The sequence below is a fragment of the Mytilus trossulus genome, chromosome 2, assembly GCF_036588685.1.
Source record: "Mytilus trossulus isolate FHL-02 chromosome 2, PNRI_Mtr1.1.1.hap1, whole genome shotgun sequence".
Lineage (NCBI taxonomy): Eukaryota > Metazoa > Mollusca > Bivalvia > Mytilida > Mytilidae > Mytilus > Mytilus trossulus.
The window spans coordinates 13,622,549-13,643,162 of record NC_086374.1 but is presented as its reverse complement, the minus strand read 5'-3'; the positions used below and the strand labels follow the sequence as shown (position 1 = coordinate 13,643,162).

The 20,614-nt window shown below is 32.9% G+C and overlaps 1 protein-coding gene across 1 annotated transcript; it reads left to right on the top strand.

Annotated features, from left to right (window-relative positions):
- Positions 1-270: 270 nt before the first annotated feature.
- LOC134706542 (uncharacterized) lies at positions 271-20,268 on the top strand. The gene is made up of 5 exons (XM_063565566.1): positions 271-444; positions 761-866; positions 17,549-17,655; positions 18,761-18,933; positions 19,889-20,268. Exons 1-5 carry the CDS (start codon positions 312-314, stop codon positions 20,162-20,164), a joined length of 795 nt encoding a protein of 264 aa, XP_063421636.1. The 5' UTR covers positions 271-311; the 3' UTR covers positions 20,165-20,268.
- Positions 20,269-20,614: the final 346 nt, after the last annotated feature.

Genomic DNA, 20,614 nt, shown 5'->3' with positions numbered 1-20,614 from the left:
AGGGCTTTATTTACATTACCATTACTTCGTTAGTCTGAAATAAAAGTTACAGAACCCTATTCAGAAGTTTAGTTATTATTTACTAAAAGCCTCAAGAAACCGGCTTTTACAGACGCACATCATGACACATGTAAGTATATTAAGGTATGTATCCGTCCTTGGGTTTGACATTCGAAAGTAGAATAAGGAATTTTATCTTAAACTGTTTTTAAACCGTAGTTTTTCCTCGTCTATACCGTGACTGTTTTCTTTTATCATTCTCTTGTTTTCCCGGAAGCAGTTTGTTTATGTAATTTGGACTCACTTGGACTATGATATTCGAGATGGGTAGCAATTTGGCAAAAAGCAATTTAGTTAAAGCTGCAGCGGTTGATTTTGGCATTCAATGGGCATGCTGGGCTGTTGCTGCTACCTTAAAAACAGAAAAATTCTACGACTTAGCCGGTAAGATTCAACCTGTTTATTTATAGGTCAAAATTTGGGTCAATATTCAAATCAGCTGATTTTAGAAATATTACTTTCATACTTTAGCTTGAAGAAATAAAAATTGTGGACCTTTAGATTACAAAGTATTTATGACTTTAAGAAAAATCATTATACCTATTATTTGTTTTTATTATATCTTTGCTAGCCAATTAGGGGGCAACTTTTTTATGTTGTTTTGTGTGTGTGTTTATGTGAATTTAGATTTTGGTGTGGTATAATTAATGTAAAGTACAATATCGCAAATGAATTGCAACGGTTTATTGTTATTCTATAGGCTCTAGTACATTTTTCCTGCTTGCACTACAAAGTTTGAGATGGAATCGGACATATTTCACACGCCAAAAGGTACAAACTGGTATGGTCATGGCATGGGCTGTAAGGTAACTTAAACACTAAGCTGCAATATCCAATTATATGGCAAGCCGTTTTACTATTTATTCGAATTTCAAGATATCTCCTATTATATATAAGATATTTTATATAATATATAAGATATCTTATATAATATATAAGATATCTTATATAATATATAAGATATCTCCTTTAATATATAAGATATCTTATATAATTTCATTTTTATAAGATATCTCATATATTATATAAGATATCTCCTAAAGTTTATAAGATATCTCCGAAAGTTAATTAGATATCTTATATAGTTTATAAGATAGCTTATATACTTTATAAGGTATCTCCTAAAGTTTATAAGATATCTTATAAAGTATATGAGATATCTTATATAGTTTATGAGATATTTGTTTATGTAATATATACGTGTTTCTCGTTTCTCGTTTTGTTTATATAGATTAGACCGTTGGTTTTCCCGTTTGAATGGTTTTACACTAGTAATTTTGGGGCCCTTTATAGCTTGTTGTTCGGTGTGAGCCAAGGCTCCGTGTTGAAGGCCGTACTTTAACCTATAATGGTTTAATTTTTAAATTGTTATTTGGATGGAGAGTTGTCTCATTGGCACTCACACCACATCTTCCTATATCTATATAAGATATCTTATAATCTATATACGATATCTTATAAACTTTCGGAGATATCTTATAAACTTTATGAGATATCTTATAAACTATATAAGAAATCTCATATAATATATAAGATATCTCCTATAGTATATAAGTACGGAAGCCTGGAGCTGCCTTGTGTAATTGTTTATAACTAAACCATATTTGATAATTATTGCGATAATGTTTTGTATATTGCAAGATGACGCCTTATTTATCGCAATAATTCGCTGTATGTAACAACAAGTCACTTTATTTAGCGCAATGATTTGTTAAATTTAACACTAAGAAGACTTAATTATCCCAATATTTGCTATATATATACCACAAGTCGCCTTATTTATGGCAATATTTCGTTATATCTAACAACAAGACGTCTTTGTTATTGCGATGATTTTATTCTGTAAAACAGTACCACTTAGTTAACGCGATTTACGATTTTTTTCGCTTTAAATTTCGGAAGTTAAAGCTAAGTCATCATAATTATGGCGATAGCACATTTCAACTTACATATGTAGCGTGAGCAGCCATTAAACGGACATTTTCGTTATGATCAACACCCGATCAACCAGACCATTTTCTCCCGTATGAATTCTTTTGACTAGAGAAGGCTACATTCAAAGGAAGCTACCCCTCATTCTGAACAATGCTTTTGGTAAGTAAATAGTTCATGGTATTAACATAATAGCTACTGTCTGTTCTTTTTATACCACCCACTTGAAACGTGGGGGTCATGATATAGTAATCACTTAATAAAACTTTCACAAATTCTTTATAATATAATGCCTCTGTGCACCTTTTATTTCATATATATATTGATTGAAATTTATATTTTTTGGGGTTTGCCATAACAAAACATGGACTTTGCCAACCCTTATCAACGGGTATTCATTTCTTATTCGCAACTGCAAGATCAACCTAAACCACTGAACAAAACGGACGGACAGACGACAATTATATACCATAATAGGTCCGTCAAAATTTTGACAGGCGTATAAAAAACAGTTCAACTACTTTTACAAGGCGAAAAGGAAAATAGAATCGTGAAGCCAGTAAACAATTCTTATTTTAATCTGAACATGCAAATTGAATATTATGTTATGTTTTTTACATTAGACATATTCACAGAACAACACCATCTATTCTGAGAGTCCGAGAAACTATAATAGTGGACAGTTTTCCTACTAATTCCACGTGTTTCCGAGTCATAGTAAACTCGAAGTAGCCTTCAATGCATTGTAGTTTATTGAGTCGATTGGTCAGTATTTTAAGGCCATATCAGCCTTCTGTTTTTGGAAGTTACTACATTTTACTATGCAAAATATTCTCACGTCAGAAAATCTAGAGTTCCCGACCTGTTTATAACAGGCATATATGGTTAACCATATCAAATCATATACAATTTTACATGTGTCATCAAAAAATATTTTTTAGTAGTGCTTTCTGATCCAAAGGGAATTAGATTAAATAAATTGTTTGGTTCCGATTCAGCCTGAAAGGAAGAAAGGACAATAATCAACTTTAGTTTTTACACCTTGCATGCATATCAAAATGAGCAAATATACAGTTTCTTTACATTTGAACTACTAAGAGCATGAATTATTTGAAATAGATTTGTATTGCTCATGACTTTCCGTGGTTTAATTTAAAATGTTTTTAATTATTACTTTTATGTCAAAAAACCTACCACAGAGGAAGTTAGAAATAAGCAAAAATAAAAAGGGGCGGATGTTAGTCTGGTCAAGAAGGTAACTGTGATTAAGAAACGGTGGAAAGTACAATCCAAATTTTCCACACAAACCTTTCTTTAATCAACATTAACATCGTGATAGATTTTCAATATGATCTGTTCGGTAGAACAAAATTAACCTTAAGTCATTTGCATATTTCAACATTCATTTACATACTCCAACATTAACCTCAAAATAAGACCTATAAAATTGGCATTGAAGAAAAAACAGTTTTTAGAAAGCTCGTACGAGTTCGCTAGCAACCCTTTGTGGGTTTTTAATTTGATAGGTGACTTTTTGTTAAATATTTGTTTGTTTTGAGATTGTGACACAAGTATGACTGCTCTACCAATATTGTGACTATTTGATCTATTATGTCTGTTTTGTTCATACATGTACATCGTTTTATATATAATGGAATTTGATACGACTGTCATACAAGTGAGAGGTTTAGCGCTATAAAACCAGGTTCAATCCTACATTTTCTTCATTTGAAAATGCCTGTACCAAGTCAGGAATATGACAGTCGTCCATCCGTTTAATGTGTTTTGTCATTTGATAAGGGACTTTCCGTCTTGAATTTTCATCGGAGTTCAGTATTTTAGTTCCATTTGATAGGATAACGTCATTAATTTTCATGGCATCAATTGACAATTGATGTTATGATAATGTACACACAAGCGCATACAATGCATGGCAGATTTTAAATTTATGATTTGAGTTTTCTCTCAGTTTCATAAGAATGAAGATAACAATATTTATTTTAAGCTTCACGGCATCAATTGGTGATTTAAAGATCGCAAATACCCATTTACTGGCTCTGCCAACGCGTTGCCAGTAAAGTTAATTTGCGACCATCCAATCGCGAATTGCTGCCGTCGCAGCTTACAATATATTACAGTTATCTACTGATAAATATCTTTGCATACATTCATTTTGATCCAATCTTTAAAGCTATCCGAACATCTTCCCCAAGTTTACTATACATCGGATAAGACCATTTCAGTGGAACAAATGCAATAAAATAGCAGTCTAAAGTTCTAAGTTGTACACCTTTATGTTTCAGATGGTGCTTGCTCTTCTCCTGTTCTGCAAGGCCAGTGCTATGCCATATCCAGACATAGATGCATCATTAGACGAACTAGTTGTATACTATACAAGTTTTTCGTTTACAACAAAAGAAGTACTCGGGTTTTTACTAAACATACATCATATAATGCTGAGCGAAAGATCATTTTATAGAAATAAAAAACGTTTGAGATTGCAAAAAAGAGGAGTTGAAAGTGCAATTGCTGATATTGTTACAAAAATTTTACAGTTAAGAAATGCAGGATATACCAATATAGGTTATCGATCTTTATGGAATGTACTTCGCTGCCTAGGCGTAAGAGCTTCACAACACACGGTTAGGATAGTTTTGAAAGCTATTGACGGAGACGGCGTTTTAAGGATACAAAGACATAGGCTTACAAGAAGACGATACACCAGCAACGGACCGAGCTTTTGCATCCACGTCGATGGATATGATAAGTTAAAGCCGTTTGGAATATCTGTCCATGGTGGAATCGACGGTTTTTCAAGAAAGATACTTTGGCTGAAGGCTACAAGTTCAAATAAAAATCCCCGTATAGTTGCAGGACATTTTCTTGAGTATTTGAAGACAAGCAAGAGGGTTCCAAGGGTAGTACGCATGGATGCAGGAACTGAAAATGTTATAGTTGAACGTATTCAAATAGCTTTGAGATCATTTCATAATGATAGCATGGCAGGACATAGAAGTGTTTAAAATAGGAAGATCAACGGCCAACCAAAAGATCGAAATGCTATGGAGTTTTCTGATGCGAAATTTCACAACATTTTGGAGGAATTTGTTTAAAGATATGGTAGATGAAGGTATACTAAACAATGCCGACCCTGTGCATCTTGAATGCATACGGTTTTGTTTCCTACCACTTATTCAGAGACATTTAGACATGTTTCTACAATCATGGAATTCACACAGAATAAGATCTCAAAGAAATGTTGAATGTCCACATGGTATACCTGACGTTATGTACTACCAACCTTTTATTTACGATAAATATGACTGCTCTTATGAATTGCCGTGCGACATAGTTGTATTGAATTACTTAACTGATATATACACGGATGCTGTTCTACCTAGAGGCACTAAAGAAGAATTTAGACAATTAATAAATACACTCACGTTTTTAGATATCGAAGAATTCGATGTCATTGAAACTCCAACACAGGCCAAAGAACTGTTCAACTTATTATCAGGCGTAATATCACAACATTTGTTAAATCGATAGACATTTACAGATTTAACGTTTATTCATCATAATAATTATCTGTTATTTCACCATGTTGTCGAATATATGGACCCGAATATATACGCGCAAAAGATATTTGATCTGTTGATGCAAAGAACAACATTGAAGTGCATAATGAGTACATACTAATTTTCTTGTTTTTCGTTGATTATGCTTCTTTTTTGTCAGAATCGATGTAAATATTGAATGAAAATGTTCTGTTGTATTGAGTATTATATAAATAGCAAAGAATAAATGCCTACTGTTTCTTTTAACAAGTCTTTCCTATGCCTGAGTCATCATTAAATTGATAACAGTTCGTCACATTTAAATATACCATATTGGTCTATTCCTTCATGATGTAGCTGAGTATCATTCAGTCATTTTTCATATCTGTTACAATAACCAAACACTTTTCCATAAAAATGACCATCGAGTTTAACGTGTCATACATTAACAAAATATTAAGTACAATCAAATCTTATTTGCTGTCAACTCAACCAATCCGTTTCATTCGTAATGAACTGGACAGAGTGTAGCTAAATTAAAGAGGAACACAATGTATGATATAGTATGTCTGTCACTCACGTCACTGAGTATAAAAGGGGGCATGGTTTCACATAAACCACGATATTTGGAAGGTATATAACGTCACAGTACCCAAATTGCACCGAGTACCAAAATTGCACCTACTTGTATTCAACAAAAAAAACTGGGGAAATCTTACTTGGTTTCTTTGAGTCTAAACCCTTGGTATTTTTCAGAGTATTCATATGATTTGATACAATACACGTCATTTAACATTGCTGAACATATACAAAACCAGTAAAAATAAACAGATTTGTTATTAACCGACCCTCATTGTCAATCAAAGATGTAAGTTATGATATAAGACAGACTTAATTGTATATATGTTTTATCCATTTATTTCTTGATCGATGGGATCAATGCGTTCAACGTAACATAGTCACCAAACTTTGACTTATTAATTGAGATACAAATATCTGTATAGCTGCTTTTCATTCGTCTTTAGAAGCTAATGTAAACAGGTAAATGCACGAACAAGTCGAGAAGAAGAGAAACACGTTTGTTTCTCATTACAATGCCGATTGGTTACTGCAGTATTGAAAAACACATCTTTCGAACGTAACAAAAATTAAGAAACCTTTATAGCATCAATTTAAGATATTTAATGTTCATTTGTGATTTGAGCGGGTTTTCGTTTTTCTAAAGTACGATTTATCTCTCGTTAATTCAACGCCTTTGAATCTATGTTGTTTTATGTCTGTTGGTAGATCAGTGCAAGACCAATTATTCAAATGTTTCCTTAACATTGGAATGGTGAATATTCGTGTCAATTCTTTTATATTACTGCACAATAAAACATACTTTGGTTGTATGAAGTCTAACAAATCGTTAGATTTTGCCATTATCCACTTTCGATTCCAAGGTATCTAGGGCCTGTTATTGTAGTTACACAGTAGATAAAAGCTGGTATAGAAATAACCTGGCAAATGAAATGCCTAGAGTCATATTACCTAATGTTGCTTTATTGTTACATAGATTTGTCTGTTTAAGCCGTTTTAACTATTTATGTTTTTTCAACCTGCATATTACGTCTTCAAGCAGCCATCTATAGACTTATTAAAGAAAACACATGTCAAGTTTTACTAGGGAAACAAGTGTGGACACAGTTCAGATTGTTTGAATGTTTACCTATATTTCTAAGAAAAAGAGTTCTCTCCTTTATTCAGCATTAAACTGTGCTATGTTCAACTGTAGCAAAGCGACACTCTACCTTTGGCCTTTGTTAGTCTTGTATGATTTTTAATTTTAGTTTCTTGTGTATGATTTGGAGTTTAGTATGACGTCCATTATCACTGTACTAGTATAGATATTTTTTAAGGGGCCAGCTGAAGGACGCATTAAGGTGTTGGAGTTTCTCTCTACATTGAAGACCAATTTATGGCCTTCAGCTGGTGTCTGCTCTATGGTCGGGTTGTTAACGCTTTGACACATTCCCCATTCCTTTCTCAATTTTACCTGTACCAAACACTAAAATGTATTAGTGTGTTTTTGTGTTTTACCAAATGATTCTTATAAAATACCTGAAATTAAATGCCAGTTAAAAGAAAAAAGGTGCTTTTCAGAATGATTTGGTTTTAAATTTACGAGATTGTATCTGATAGTATCTGAGAACCTACATGCATGAACTATTTTTGGGAGAAATTGTATTTGCTTATACAGGAAATGAATGAATTATGACCGGAGCGGGCCCCCACTTAGGCATTCAATTGGCCCACAGGCACTTGTTTCTGTCAATGATGGGTTTACTATCCATACCAGTACAAAAAAAAACACAAGGTAGCTAACGGAAATTTTCAATCTGTTCGCTTCGACCAATATTTTTTTAATTTCCCTTGACTTTTTCATGAATAAAATTACACCAGTCTTTCGGTAATTGACTTATCTTTAAAATGAAACAACTTTCACGTACCTTGAGAATACCCCTCAAACAGAATATAACACTTGAGATGAGAATTATTGACCTTTTTCCAGACCATTGAATTTGTAAGGACTTAACTTCCGGTTAACTTAGGAAGTGAATATAACTGTGCAATCCCATTGGTCACATTTTTCTGGTTACTGGTAACTAGTATAAATAAACAGGTAACCAGATAAATTGAACCAATGAGATTGCACAGTCATATTCACTTCCTAAGTTAACCGGAAGTTTAGTCCTTACAAATTCAATGGTCTGGAAAAAGGTCAATAATTCTCATCTCAAGTGTGTTATTCTGTTTGAGGGGTATTCTCAAGGTACGTGAAAGTTGTTTCATTTTAAAGATAAGTCAATTACCGAAAGACTGGTGTAATTTTATTCATGAAAAAGTCAAGGGAAATTAAAAAAATATTGGTCGAAGCGAACAGATTGAAAATTTCCGTTAGCTACCTTGTGTTTTTTTTGTACTGGTATGGATAGTAAACCCATCATTGACAGAAACAAGTGCCTGTGAATTGGCCCCCATTCATGAAAATTTCTGGATCTTCCACTGAGTTTGTCAAATTTTGTTTAAAAAAAAAATACATTTGCATAATAATGGACTAAGCTTAAAGCAACGCACTTTACTAATACATTTACAGAAAGAACTCATGATCAATACAGTGATATACTAAGTACTGGAAATACACGACATTCATGTACATTAGTTCTTCCTATTTAAACCACAACTATGATTTAGGTAGCACTCCACAGTTCGGTGTGTAGATTCGTATTTTGGTAACTTTTTCAAATATAAGAGGTAGTGTTCAATAACATTCTTTTTTGGATAGCTGATGATTAAGATGCTTAAAATAGCCTTCATAGTGAGCATCAAGAGTATTTTATGTATGAAATATGGCTGTTGTCTGTATGACAGTCTGTCTTTGCATATCCAAACCAGGCAATGGTTTGTCAATTATTGTTATTTTTTTTACAACTTTTTGTTGCACGAACTTTGTGATTAATTTTGCTACAAAAATGGGGGGAGAGACACCCATTTTTAGCTCACCTGGCATAGCCATGTCAATTATGTGAGCTTATGCCATCACTTGGCGTCCGTCGTTGTCCGTTGTCCGTCGTCTGTCGTCGTCGTCTGTCGTCGTAAACTATTTCAAGAATCTACTCCTCTGAAACTACTAGGCCAAACTTTAACTGAATGTTCCTTATGGTATCTAGTTTATAAATTGTATCCGAAGTTTTGATCTATCAACAAACATGGTCGCCATTGCTAAAAATAGAACAAAGGGGTCAAATGCAGCTTTAGGGCTTATATCTCAAAAACGAAAGCATTTAGAGCAAATCTGACTCAGGTAAAAATATTCATTAGGTCAAGGTCTATCAGCCCTGAAATTTTCAGATGAATCAAACAACCCATTGTTGGGTTGCTGCCACTTAATTGGTAATTTTAAAGAAATTTTGCAGTTTTTGGTCATTGTCTTGAATATTATTATAGATAAAGATAAACTGTAAACAGCAAAAATTATCAGCAAAGTAAGATCTACAATATGACCGAAATTGTCAATTGACCCCTCAAGGGGTTATTGTCCTTAAATGACAATTTTTCACAATTTGTTCATCATATTTGCTAACTTTAAAAAAAACCTTCTCCGGCCTCTATAACTACTCAACCAAATTCAACCAAACTTCAACTGAATGATCAGTAAAGTGTATAAAATAAAGTTTGTGTTTTATTTTCTATTTCGTCAAAAGACATGGCCGTCATGGCTAAAAATAGAAAACAGGTTAAAATGCAGTGTTTGACTTATATCTCAAAACTTCCAGCATTTAGAGCAAATAGGACAACAGGTTCAAGTATTTATTAGGTCAAGGTCTACCTATCCTGAAATTTTCAGCCGAATCGGGTAACTGGTTTTGCAGGTATAATGTCCCTGAATTGATGATTTTAAAGAAATTTTGCAGTTTTTGGTTATTATCTTGAATATTATTATAGATAAACTGTTAATAGCAAAAATGTTAAGCAAAGTAAGATCTACAAATAAGTCAATATGAACAAAATTGTCAATTGACCCCTTAAGGAGTTATTGCCCTTTAAAGACTTTTTTCATCAATAGATATAGGAAGATGTGGTGTGAGTGCCAATGAGACAACTCTCCATCCAAATAACAATTTAAAAATTAAACCATTATAGGTTAAAGTACGGCCTTCAACATGGAGCCTTGGCTCACACCGAACAAAAAGCTATAAAGGGCCCCAAAATTACTAGTGTAAAACCATTCAAACGGGAAAACCAACGGTCTAATCTATATAAACAAAACGAGAAACGAGAAACACGTATATATTACATAAACAAACGACAACTACTGTACATCAGATTCCTGACTTAGGACAGGTGCAAACATTTGCAGCGGGATTAAACGTTTTAATGGACCCAAACCTTCTCTCTTTTTCTGAAACAATAGCATAACATCACAACATAGAAAAACATACGATAAAATATCAATTGGCAGACTTAACTCAATCAAAAAAGTTGACTTACTTTAAAAATTCTTCTCCTTTGAAACTGCTGTATCAATTCCAGCCAAACGTAGGCTAAATGAGTATAACTAGTATAAATTTTATATTTTATTTCCTTGTATGTCAAGAAACATAGCTCCTATGGCTAAAATAGAACATAGGAGAAAATGATTTTTTTTTGCTTTTGAAGAAAATAGGACGATTCAAAGAACATTTAAATAAATTGAAAAGCCAAAATAATCATTGATGAGAGATTTAAACAAAAAAAATTAGGTGAGCGATTCAGGCTCTTGAGAGCCTCTTGTTTATTTGATCATTTGGTAGATTATTGTCAATAGTTACTGAAAAGGTATCACTGAAAGGCATTAAACTTCTAGTTTGATTCAAAATACGTAAATTAATGCAAAATGTTCCCATGGAGACACAAAACAGGAGTTATATTTCACTCTTTTAACTTTTGAAAATAAAATCTATGAAAGATACATTTGAACATGTATAACACAAACAGTTAGGTTAATGTATTTGAAAAATAGGAATAGAGGATAATGAAACATTTTGTGGTTCAATTTTAATTAATGTTTTTCTAACTGTACAGTGCTACCTTGAAATAAATGTAAAAGTACGTGCATCAGAAGTCCAGCAAAAGACATGCAATTATCATATTATATGTTCGTACTATGGATAAACATTCGATTCAAAGCAAGTAATTGTTCAATAGGAAAATACTGGTCAGCCCAATCGTACTAGTTAATGGGACTTGGTATGGTGACCTGTGTCCTTCTGCACGAAAACCTTTCGGAGTATCAAGTTAAAAATAAAGATCAGCGTTGCTTAATTTTAGTGGGTTTAAATCACATCACATCATGATCATGATTGTGTTCGCTGCCATATCGTATAGACTTGATTGCAAATAATAAACATATGAAAAGCAATTACTTTCCTTTGCATACCTTTAAAAGTCAATCCTTGTCACTAAATAATTGAAAACATACATTTACTATTACGTTTACACTCCTCGTTTACCCTTATACGATTTCAAAGTTGTAACACTTCATTGTTTTGGTCCCCCTAGAGAGTTTGTGTCATTGGCAATCATACCACATGTTCTACTTTTATTTTGTTATATATAGACATTATCTAATAACCACATACATCATATACGGAATGCATCTTGCAACCAAAGAAACCAAATACAGAGTGAGACTGTCCTAACAACTACATACACAATATACAGACCGTATCTAACACCACATACACCATATACAGACTTCATCTAATAACCAAAGACACCATATACAGACTGTATCTAACAAAAACAGACACCATATAAGTTGTCTCATTGGCACTCACACCACATCTTCCTATATCTACCATATAAAACAACTTCTTTTTTGTTATACGTTGACAGACACCATATAAAGACTACATATAATAACCACAGACACCATATAAAGACTACATCTACCTACCACAGATACCATATAAAGACTACATTTAACAACCACAGACACCATATGTACACAGACTTTTAACTACCACAGATACCATATAAAGACTGTATCTAACTACCACATGCACCATATATAGGTGTAATACCACCATTGATTTTTCCCTATTAGTCTTTGTTAAATTGGCACTTTAAAAAAAATTGTACAGAATTTACCTTTATTTCAACCAAAGAAATACTTTGCATGTATAAAGTTTAATCCTTTCCAGTGATACAGTGAACATTTCACGCTACATTTCATTGCATATAAGAAAGTAACCAACACGGGAAGTAAATGTTTACACTGTTATTTACTGGTTACCTGCTTTGGTAGCTATGTAACCAGAACGTTCCAAAATATTTTATAAGACCATCAAATAAAAAAATAATGATGCTTTCAGACTTCCAACATACATATTTAAGACTCAGAAAAATTTTAGTGCATTGAAATGCAGGGTTAATTTTCTACAACTGTCAAATTCAAGGGAATATTTTTTTAGGCCTACTTTCGTATGCAACCGGATGCGACGTACCATGATTTGGTGGTATAACACCTATATACAGACTACATCTGCCTACCACAGATATCATATAAAGACTACATTTAACAACCACATACACCATATATACACAGACGTATAACCACCACAGACACCGTATAAAGACTATCTAACAACAACAGATACCATAATTAGACTACATTTAACAACCACAGTTGGATGGAGAGTTGTCTCATTGGCACTCACACCAAATCTTTCTATATCTACATACACAATATATATATAGACTTTATCTACATAACACAGACACCATATCAATACAGACTTTATCTAACTACCACAGACACCATTTATAGACATCTAACAACAATAGATGTATTCCATGTAAAAACTACATCTAACAACCACAGACATCATATAAAAACTAAATCTAACCACAGACATCATATCTATACAGACTTTATCTAAATACAACAGACACCATATATATAAACACTAAATCTAACAATCACAGACACCATATATAGACTACATCTAACAACAACAGATACTATGTAAAGACTAAATCTAACAACCGCAGACGTCATATATATACAGACTTTAACTAACTGTCACAGACATCATTATATATATGAAGAGTTAGACTACATATTACAACCACAGACAACATGCATATATAGACTACATCTAACAACCACAGATAACATCTTATAACCACATACACCATATATACAGACTGCATTTAACAGTCAGAGACACCATACATACAGACTGCATAAATGTGTTAGTAGAATATCCTGGTGGTTTAGGCAAATATGTACTTCTAGCGCCCCATAGACTTTTATCTTGTTTTTGAGCGAAGGGTGTCACCTAAGGTCACCTCTCATAATCCCCTTAAAACCCGTGTGCATTCATGCGGAACCAATAATTTAAATCTTGAATTCTTGATATTTTTTTCGTTCTTTAGTTCTTTTCGCTGCAAGCAGTTCTTGGGAGACAAATGTCTTCCGCCTCTTCCTTTTTAGCTCACCTGGCCCACAGGGCCAAGTGAGCTTTTCTTATCACTTGGCGTCGGCCGTCGTCCGAAAACTTTTACAAAAATCTTCTCGTCTGAAACTACTAGGCCAAATTTAACCAAACTAAGTCACAATCATCATAAGGGTATCTTGTTTAAAAAATGTGTCCGATGACCCAGCCAAGCAACCAAGATGGCCGCCATGGATAAAAACAGAACATAGGGGTAAAATGTATATTTTGGCTTATATCTCTGAAACCAGAGAGTTAAATTGTTTATCAGGTGAAGATCTTTCTGCTCTTTATAGTCAATTTTTATCAATTTTCATAATTTCTTGTAAATTTTTACAAAATATCTTCCAATGTTATTACTGGGCCAAGTTCATTATAGATAGACAATAATAGTGCATTGACTTGACATATCAACGATATAAGGATGAGGCTTAGAAACGGGGAAATGCGAGGCTGTGCAGAGCTATTTCCCCGTTTCGGGCCGAATCCTTATATAGTTGATATGTCAAGTCAATGCACTATTATTGTCTTTATACTGCAATCTAAAACAACATTTTCAATAGTTGTTTAATGCGTTAAGGTTATTTATTTGATTTAAATATTGGGGAATATCTCCTTTAAAAGGGCCTCATATCATGCTCGCGGAGAAATATACAGCACAATGAAATGAACATATTTACCTGTTGAAACTCACACTCGATGGTGAACGAAATCGTTTGAGTATGGACTTAAATATCAACCATAAGCATAAAACATAATTATTTATAGGTTACAAACAAAAAATATTAACAAATAGAATATGTTTTTCCAATAATTGCAAAAGAAACAAGGTTGAGTCCATCCAAGCATCGTTGTATTCATTGGCGACAAGAACGGGTTGAAAATGTCGTATAAATAATTAAATATTATTCGACATTTTCTATTTAAATATTCATGAGGAAAAGTGATATCAGGTCAGTGACTGTATATGACATAGAAATATACAGTCAACGCATTTTGACTTCTCAAATAGAACGAGTGCAGTATAAATAGAGATAATTGTGGCACACAAATGTTCAGTTAAGTAAGATCTACAAACACATCACCATCACCAAACCAACAATTTTGTCATGCATTTATCTGTGTCCATATGCACATAGACCAAGGTGAGCGACACAGGCTCTTGAGAGCCTCTAGTTTATAGTTAGTTTAGATGGCAGATGCTCATAACAAACATGGTGTCGTCTAGTCTAAATTACATTAATAAATTCATGAATGCAGATATACTAGAATATGAGCAGTGTTTTTAAATGGGTTTTTTTGTGGATAAATATATAAACTACACGGACACAACCAGTTGAGGTATTCTAGGGAAGGGGTTATGACTGATGATGTTTAACTCTACTTTCAACACTATTGTGCCATTTCGTGATAGTCGGTTTAAATTTATAGATGAATTTGGAGGATGGGAAAGCGAAGAGGGCATTAGTATTCGTTTTAATATGTCGCCAATTATGTCTATTTTTCAGCTCTTACAAGGCAACCATATATGAAATCTCCTATCTCCCAACCTAACAAATGAATAAATTTAAAATGGTGTTCCTCTTTATTAACAAAAGTGTAATTTGATTGACTGTTTGTTTCAAAATTTAACCCCCAGTGAAAAATATGTCATGCTTGTTCAGGAAAACAAGACTTTCAAAGTCAGATTTATAATTTAAAAACAAAGAGATGTGATATATGTTAATTTAAATATAGAGTGGACCAAACAACAGGAAACTTTCACAATGGCAAAACACGATACAGTAAAGTGACTAGTCGCCTATAAAAGGCTTGACATGAAAAGTGGGAAACAATTTACACACAAACAACTGGCCAAATTAAACATAAAAACATTTACAAAATCTTAACTGTGGGTCGAGACATGAACCACCGACAACCACTAAACTACAGGTTGCTGGCTTGTGCCAATACATACAGATACAAGATACAAGGGATTTATAAAAAAAGAGAGAGAGAGAGAGAAAAAAAATCAATCTAAGAAACGTCTGGTATACGTTGTATACTTGCATATATATCCATGATATACAATGAAAGATTTTATTCAAAGTATTAAAGTACTGAACATCGGATGATCGCAAATTCTTGTGATTGGTCAATAGCACATGTCATAGAAGACTATATATAATTGAAATTGAGGTTAATGTACACAAGAGTTGATAGACAGTCTGAAGTGTGGGAATATATATTAAAATCAAAATCTTGCGATAACTAAGTCGTCTTGTTAGTATGGCGATATATAAGGTGTCTAGAGCAAATCATTGCGATAACTAAGACGTCTTGTTGTTAGATATAGCGAAATATTGCGATAACTAAGGCGTCTTGTTATTTATAGCAAATAATAACGATAAGTAAGGCTTCTTCTTTTCAAATATAGCAATGCATTGCTCTAAATATGGTGCCTTGTTGTTAGATATAGCGAAACTATTGCGATAAATAAGTCGTCTTATTACATAAAGCAAATTCTTGCGATAATTAAGTCTTCTTACTGTTAAATATAAAAAATTATTGCGCTAAATAAAGTGCCTTGTTGTTAAATATAGCGAAATATTGCGATAAATAAGGCGTCGAATTGCAATATTCAAAACATTATCGCGATGATTATCATATATGGTTTAGTTATAAACAATAATACAAGGCAGCTCCAGGCTTCCGTATATAAGATATCTTTATCTTAAATATTAGATAAGATAATCTTATATAAGATATCTTATATATTATATAAGATATGTCCTAAAATTTGTAAGATATCTTATATACTCTATAAGATATCTTCTAAAGTTTATAAGATATCTTCTAAATTTTATCAGATATCTTCTAAAGTTTATCAGATATCTTATAAAGTTTATCAGATATCTTATAAAGTTTATCAGATATCTTCTAAAGTTTATCAGATATCTTATAAAGTTTATCAGATATCTTATAAAGTTTATCAGATATCTTATAAAGTTTATCAGATATCTTATAAAATATATGAGATATCTTATAAAGAATTGTTATATAAGATATCTTATATAGTTTATAAGATATTTCATAGAGTTTATAAGATATCTTATATAGTTTATAAGATATATTATATAGTTTATGAGATATCTTATAAAGATTATTATACAAGATATCTGATAAATTATATGAGATATCTTATAAACTATATCAGATATCTTATAAACTATATCAGATATCTTATAAACTATATCAGATATCTTATAAACTATATAAGATATCTTATAAACTATATAAGATATCTTATAAACTATATAAGATATCTTATAAACTATATAAGATATCTTATAAAGTTTATGAGATATCTTGAAGTAAGAATAAATAACAAAACGGCTTGCCATACAATTATGTAATTTATTGGCATGTTGATATATAGCATCTTTCGAGTATACATCAAGATGAAACAGACAATTGCATGGCTTTAAGTTTTATCATATGAGTTTTTCGGTATAAGACATTTTTTCTGATATCAGCAATTTTTAATGTATTTATATTTGTACACCTGCCTGGATTATATGCATAACTCTTTGCTCAAAGAGTTTTTAAAAAATATATCTAAATCCGATTCAAAGCATTCACATTATTCCTCAAATCGATCAAAAGTGAATAGATCCAGTTTAAATCGCTCTAAATGTCCTAGTGTGAACGGGTCTTAGTAATAGAAAAAAAACGGGATATCGGGTCTTGTTTGGTACTATCCAACATAATTATTAAAAACAACAGAAAACTCAAACATGAAATTTTTGGGGAAAATTCAAAAAGTGAAAACCACTAGCCTAATTTTATAATAAAACAATTTACGAAAAAACAGATATGACAGACATAAACTAGCAACAAATTGGACACTTAATTACATGCCTCTTACCTGTTAGCAATATTTTCTACATTTAAAACGAGGTATACATGTTTTGATCATATTTTTATACTTGTTTACAGACTTGGGACATTCCTGTTCACCAGAATCTTAAAAGAAGGACATGACAAGCGGTTTAATAAAGTCAGGGACAATCCACGTGTGTTCTGGTTTTACTGGACCGTACAAGGTAACACAAACGTTTATTTTACAAATGTATTCTAGTTAAGAGCAAATATCCATACGGTGTTTAACATGACTTTTGTGGTGACCTTGAATATCGTATGGATAGTAACAATCTGATTGTGCCAGCTTGGCAGAGATATTTTGCATTACGGGTAGTGCATAAATAGAAGGAGACGCTTCCGTAGAAAACAAATATGATCTGCTCGATCCTTACACACTTAAAATAAAGAAAGTGCAGAAACCGTTGAAGTTCAGAAGTGTTCTATAGAAATAAAAAGATGTGATATGAGTGCAAATGAAAACCCTCTCGAAGTGTAAAAGCAAGCAATTATAGATATAAGAAGATGTGACAATCTGAGCGCCAATGAGACAACAAATGGAAGTTTTTAATGACCTTGACTGACTATACAGCCCTTGCACGGTCGGTCTAATGAGACAACTCTCCTTTCGAAGTCAAAATTCGAAAAAAGAAAACCCTGTAAAGGTTAATGTACGGTTCATTTTAAAAATACGGAAGACTAGTATTTATACCAAGTTTTAAATTACTCACCTTTTTATTGGGCCCAATTTGGTGCAACTGTTCAACAATTGGATTTTTGTCTTGGAGTTCTAAATTATGTTCATTTTATAGTTTTACCGGCAAAGAGCGATTCCGTATCTTAACTATTTGAAATAATTTATATTTTGTCTCGCCTTGACGAAGTCAAAAAGCGAGACATCGGAATATTGTTTCCGGCGTCGGCGGCGGCGATGGTGTCACCAATTTATTAGTTTGTGATTATTTCAGTTTAAATATTGGAGAACCACTAGTGATAGGTCAATGATAATTAGTATGCATATGTATTACCATTGGGACATTTCATTGCCATTGAGATTATTTGGCTCCGCCCCCTCAGTCATGGTCTATTGACTGTTTGCCAGAATATTTGCATAACTTACATGTTAAAGTATAGATTTCAACATTTTCATTATCAAAATTACAAAAAGGCAAGACATATCTCTGTGATAACAATTTATATTATAATATGGCTAAACTGACGAATAAAAAAAAAAAAATCTTGTGTCCGAGCCTCTTTCCTGATTTACCAAAGCATTATTTTGACTTTTAGGTGTATGGGTGTTACTCACTTTGTTACCAACATTGTTAGTGAACAGTAAAAAAGAAGATCAACCCTTAACCAAGAAGGATTATATCGGATGGGGGTTATGGGTTGCTGGGTTCATATTGGAGACTGTCGCCGATTATCAGAAATCTAGCTTCAGGAATAATCCTGATAACGAGGTATAGTAAAGTCAATTATGTAATAAGTTAATAACCTTTGCTTAGTTGTTTGATATATGTCTCTTATTTGTAAGCTGGTCTTACCTGCCATACACGTGGATAACAAATATTGATTTGTTCGTCCGGCTTAATAAAAATTCTGAAAAATGTGCAGGCAATGTTTTATGATTGTGATTTGCAATCGGTGCTTGATTGACTTGTGTGTGTGTGTGTTCTTTATTCAACATTGGCTAGAGGTATATGGAGGGTGAGATCTCTCAAAACATGTTTAACCCCGCCGCATTTTTGCGCCTGTCGCATTTGGTAGTCGTGTATGGTTTTTTTTTTAATTTTAAATCAGTTGTATGTTTTAGAGTTAAGAATGAGGTCCATTTTAATTGAACAAGTACACATTTTTATTAAGGGACCAGCTGAGGCCCACCTCTGGTTGCGGGATGTTGCGGGATATTCTCGCTACATTGAGGAACATGCAATTGGTGATCTTCGGCTGTTCTTTGGTCGTTTTTTTGTCTCTTTGACATATCCCCATTTCCATTCTCAATTGTATATGCATGTATGATTTTTTGTCTTTCATATACCTCTGAATTGGAATTTGAGGTCTGAAGATAAATTTTAATTTAGAACTATAGCGATTCTATAAAAAAAAAAACTGAAACGCTAGATTTTAACAGTTTTTAAAACACGTGTAATTTTCTACACGTACGTATAGTATAATGCCCGTCATTGTCATCACTAAAATCGCTAAAAAATTATGCAAATTAACTCATCATAGATACCTGAATAAAAACAAGTTGTACGCCAGACGCGCGTTGCGTCAAAAAAAGACTCATCAGTGAAGCTGGAAAATTATAACTTTATGTTATTTGCACAGTCATTGGTTTCTTATAATATAAAAATGTATATTTCCAAAAACTTAATATGATGTTAAAACATAGAAAACCATTTCATTTTGTAGGGTCAGTTTATCAATGTAGGACTATGGAAGATGGTGCAGTATCCAAATTACCTTGGGGAGATAATGATGTGGTCTGGTTTATATCTAACCTCGACCTCTGTCCTCAAAGGATGGGAACACATGGCTGTGGTATCTCCTATGTTTCTGACCTTTTTACTGACAAAATTGAGTGGCATACCGCTCCAGGAAAAATCTGCAATGAGAAGATATGGATCAAATCCGGATTATCTGCAACACATTCAGAACACAAAGAAACTTATCCCTTTCATGTGGTGAACTGTATATGTTCCTGTATACGTATGCGAAAATTGTAATTTGAAGGACTCGTTATATTATTTTATTTCCAGTTATGTTGTTATTAAACACATCAGACAATTTTGTTTTATTTAAATCATTGGTTTCACATAGATAAATTCCGAGCCGTAATTTTCTCACTTTGTATACCACCATACGATTCAGTGGAGTGACTGTTAAAAGAGGTCTTAAAAGCCTGGCTATTCAGACATCGTTTGTTTGCGCATCCCGTTTGCAAGAGCCCACAGATGAAGAACCTGATTAAATCAGCTCTCACAAACAAGTCATTCAGGCTTTTGGCCTACGAAAAGCCAATACAGGTGTCTCAGGGAAAGATCGTGGATAGTTTATGATGTTTTTCAATGTCTTTACAATTTTCGCAAACTTGTCAACTCTGGGACAGCACAATCGTCTCTCTATTGTTGACTAAAA